This window comes from Sinocyclocheilus rhinocerous, unplaced genomic scaffold, assembly GCF_001515625.1.
Source record: "Sinocyclocheilus rhinocerous isolate Xijiao unplaced genomic scaffold, SAMN03320098_v1.1 scaffold1647, whole genome shotgun sequence".
NCBI classification, from domain to species: domain Eukaryota; kingdom Metazoa; phylum Chordata; class Actinopteri; order Cypriniformes; family Cyprinidae; genus Sinocyclocheilus; species Sinocyclocheilus rhinocerous.
The window spans coordinates 73,884-77,202 of record NW_015646364.1 but is presented as its reverse complement, the minus strand read 5'-3'; the positions used below and the strand labels follow the sequence as shown (position 1 = coordinate 77,202).

Genomic DNA, 3,319 nt, shown 5'->3' with positions numbered 1-3,319 from the left:
AAAAAAAAAAAACATTAAAGAACTTACTGTTCAAAAACTTTTGACTGGTAATGTAGGCTGATTATTCTTATAGATTGAAACAAATGTGCTTCAGCCAGGATAAAGAGTATGAAAAGTGCTCCGAGTCGCTGCAGAAAACAAAAAAATTGAGCAACAACAGAATCATGTTGCTGGAGACGGGCTTATTATCGAAAATGCAAACTGATTGTCTGCCAGCAGGAGGCGCTGTGAGAGCAGTAGAACTAGCGGTTTCCCCGGTAACGGCTATAATCAAAGCGGCTCCGCTCATGAACGCTACTTTATCAGATCAAATAATGCCATTGAAACTTTTCTGAAGACAGTCCTTCTCCTTCAGAGATACATTCATATAAAACACCCGCGCCGTGTTATGATTTTGAAACGTGCAGAGTTCATGTTTATTCAACGAAGTCAAACGGCGCAAATAAATCAATGTATGGGAAACACTGGTAATGTATATCGAAATATCGGAAATGTGTTTAAAAATCATATCACCATTAGTGAAAAAAATTATATCGCGATACATATTGATATTGAATTATTGTCCAGCCCTACTCTAAAGTGTATTTTTCTTCTATTTTGAAAGGTCATGGAATCAGATTTTTTTTTTTTTGCAAATTTAAACAAAATTGCATTTGTTATGGACTCCCATATCCATGTAGAAGCTTATCCTACTACTTTACTTCAGTGTAGTATAGTTAGCTCTTGCGTGTGGTTTGCTTTGAACCCTGTATTGTGCTGTGACTGGAAGCTTCTTTATGTGGTGATTTACTGAGCTATTGTATAGCCAGCTCAAATGGCCAATACTGCTGTTAGGGCTCAGGCAGGTAAAAACCCATTGTGCACTGATTTTCTTCTTCTCCTTACTTCTGCCATGAGAGTTAATGTGAGTCAGAGATGATCTTCTCAGTCGCTGACACACCGTCTGATCTTGAGAGTTTAAGTTTTAAGGATCTAGCAGTGACTTTGGACTTCATTAAAATGATTTTCGAGACGTGTAGAGCTTGTAGAGAGGCCCGCTGCTGACAGAATGACTGAATGAGCTCAGTATCTCATCACGTTCATAATCGAAGGCCATTCATCTGTGATTATGAACGTGATATTGCGTAGCTTGTCAGTGAACTACGGCTCTGTGTAGTAAACGCCGCTCCATCTGAAAGCACGTGCTGGAGATTTACTACTAATCACAGAACCGGCTTTACTGACGAGATGCACATGACAATCACATCACAGCCCTAACTCCAAATAAAGTTTATATCAGTAAGTCTCAAGCGATATGTAAGTAAATATATGAATAGATTTGAACTATACTTAGTTTGAAATAAATGTTTTTAAAATACAGTACTCTTTTACTAGGGTAAATTTTACATATGCCATATGTCATGCCATAGCATCATTAAACTAACATCTAACAATGGACAAAAGTGTTTTTCTCACTGACTCCATAAAGGCTGCTGTGTAATAGCCCCCGGACTAAGCTTATAAAGAATCGAGGGGAAGCATTTTAATAATGCTGAATGCAGAATCGAATCGCATCAGATGTAATTGTGAATTAAACTGTGAAGCCACTGCACCATTGAGCTGCTCCTGGCTTGTAGCCCACATCTGCTCAGTTTAATCTCTTCTGGGGCTTGATCCCGTGCCGGTTCCCTCGCACCGAAGCGCCTCAGTCTTCAGGTGTGGTCATGAACCAAGCCGGACACAGTCAGACTGCTGCGCTTTCCTTTGGAGACATTTCTGCTCAAAACGCACTCCTGCTAAATGATGCCCTCATGTTTTTATGTTGTAATATCTGTTTAATGCATCTGTTACGGCACTCAATCAGTCAGTAGACCCAGTCAATGAGACTGAATGTAGCCTAGCTTGACCTACGCGTGTGTGATTGTGTTTGTGTGTCTTGCAGCGTATATCCGCTCTAACCAGATCATGGGCTGGGGAGAGAAGGCCATAGAGATCCGCTCGGTGGAAACAGGCCACCTGGATGGAGTTTTCATGCACAAAAGAGCACAGCGACTCAAGTTTCTGTGTGAGAGGAATGACAAGGTGCGCTTTTGGAGGCTCTTTTACCGTCAAATCAGTGCATGGGCTTTACCTGTGCGATGCGTAAAGAAGATGAAAAATATTTCTGAAGTTTCTATTATTATCTTGAATTACCACAATTTTGCTTTAAGAATGATGGAGATGATGTTTAACAGTAATACGAGTCTGATGGGAACCGTCATTCAGAATAACATCCAGACATGTGATCTGTTATAACTGTGTAAAAAAGTGTAAATGTGCTTGTTTCTGTGTTCTGCTGTTGGTGTGAATGATGGCTCTTGAGGGGTTCTGTGAGATACTCTGAAGACTGGGTGAAGCTCTGGTGCTGCAGTATGCTGTTGTGACGCTCTGTGTGTTCTGCAGGTGTTCTTCGCCTCGGTGCGCTCCGGCGGCTCCAGTCAGGTGTACTTCATGACGCTGGGACGCACCTCTCTGCTCAGCTGGTGAACAAGCGTCGGGTTTCTGGCCGCTGGAGGACTGACAAACACACTGATGATGCAGCCTGCTGCATGAGGGACGGCTCGAGTGTCTACAGTATTATTGCTAGTCTGTGTAAATGTCTTTCTCTAGAGTTTAATCAAACCTGACTCCGCTGAGAGGAGCGCTGCTGTCGTGTCTCTCGCTCACACAATGGTGAAACGCTCAGTGGCTTTGTTTTGTCATGTATTTTTTATTTATGGCTTGTATTTATTTCTAGGGTTTTGTTTTTCTGAGCAGTAATGTGGAGGGTTCCTGAGAGCTTGCTCTGTGTGGAGCGTCTGATGAAGTGCACCGCTGCGTCAGCTTCAGTTCTGCTTCCGGCTCATCAAACACAAGGATTCAGATCAATTACTCTGTTTAATGACGACTGTCCGGTGGCTCTCTGTTGCCTCTCTTTCATCATCTTGTCTGCTCTCACGCCGCCTCTTCTCTTCTTTTCATTTTTTTAGTCTCTTATCCTCTTTTTCTTCTGCCGTGTGTCGGAGGACCGTGGCCTCGTTCCTGTTGTTTGAATTGTGCTTCAGAATGACGAGTGAAGGAGTTTAAGGCTGTTTAACGAGCATCTCCACTGCCTCCAAACCTCAAACCTGACCGTCATTATGTTTTGAGAAACCGAGAGTGAAACTAGTTCTGCCATTTCATGCATTGGACCTGGAAACTGAATCTGAACTGTCCACTCACCGGCCAGACCACAAACCACAGCCATAAAACTGACATTTGAATCGTTTTGTACGTTTTTTCGTGTGCTTGACCAATGAGTTTTAGAGATTCATGGATTTCA

The 3,319-nt window shown here is 42.5% G+C and overlaps 1 protein-coding gene across 1 annotated transcript in view; it reads left to right on the top strand.

Annotated features, from left to right (window-relative positions):
• The window catches only part of LOC107707612 (mitogen-activated protein kinase kinase kinase kinase 4-like), a 71,801-nt gene extending 68,849 nt beyond the window's left edge, over positions 1–2,952 (top strand). Inside the window, exons 25-26 of the mRNA XM_016511690.1 lie at positions 1,922–2,061; positions 2,422–2,952. Coding sequence (XP_016367176.1) covers positions 1,922–2,061; positions 2,422–2,505 — 224 coding nt within the window. The 3' untranslated portion in view covers positions 2,506–2,952. The remainder of the gene's footprint in view (positions 1–1,921; positions 2,062–2,421) is intronic.
• Positions 2,953–3,319: the final 367 nt, after the last annotated feature.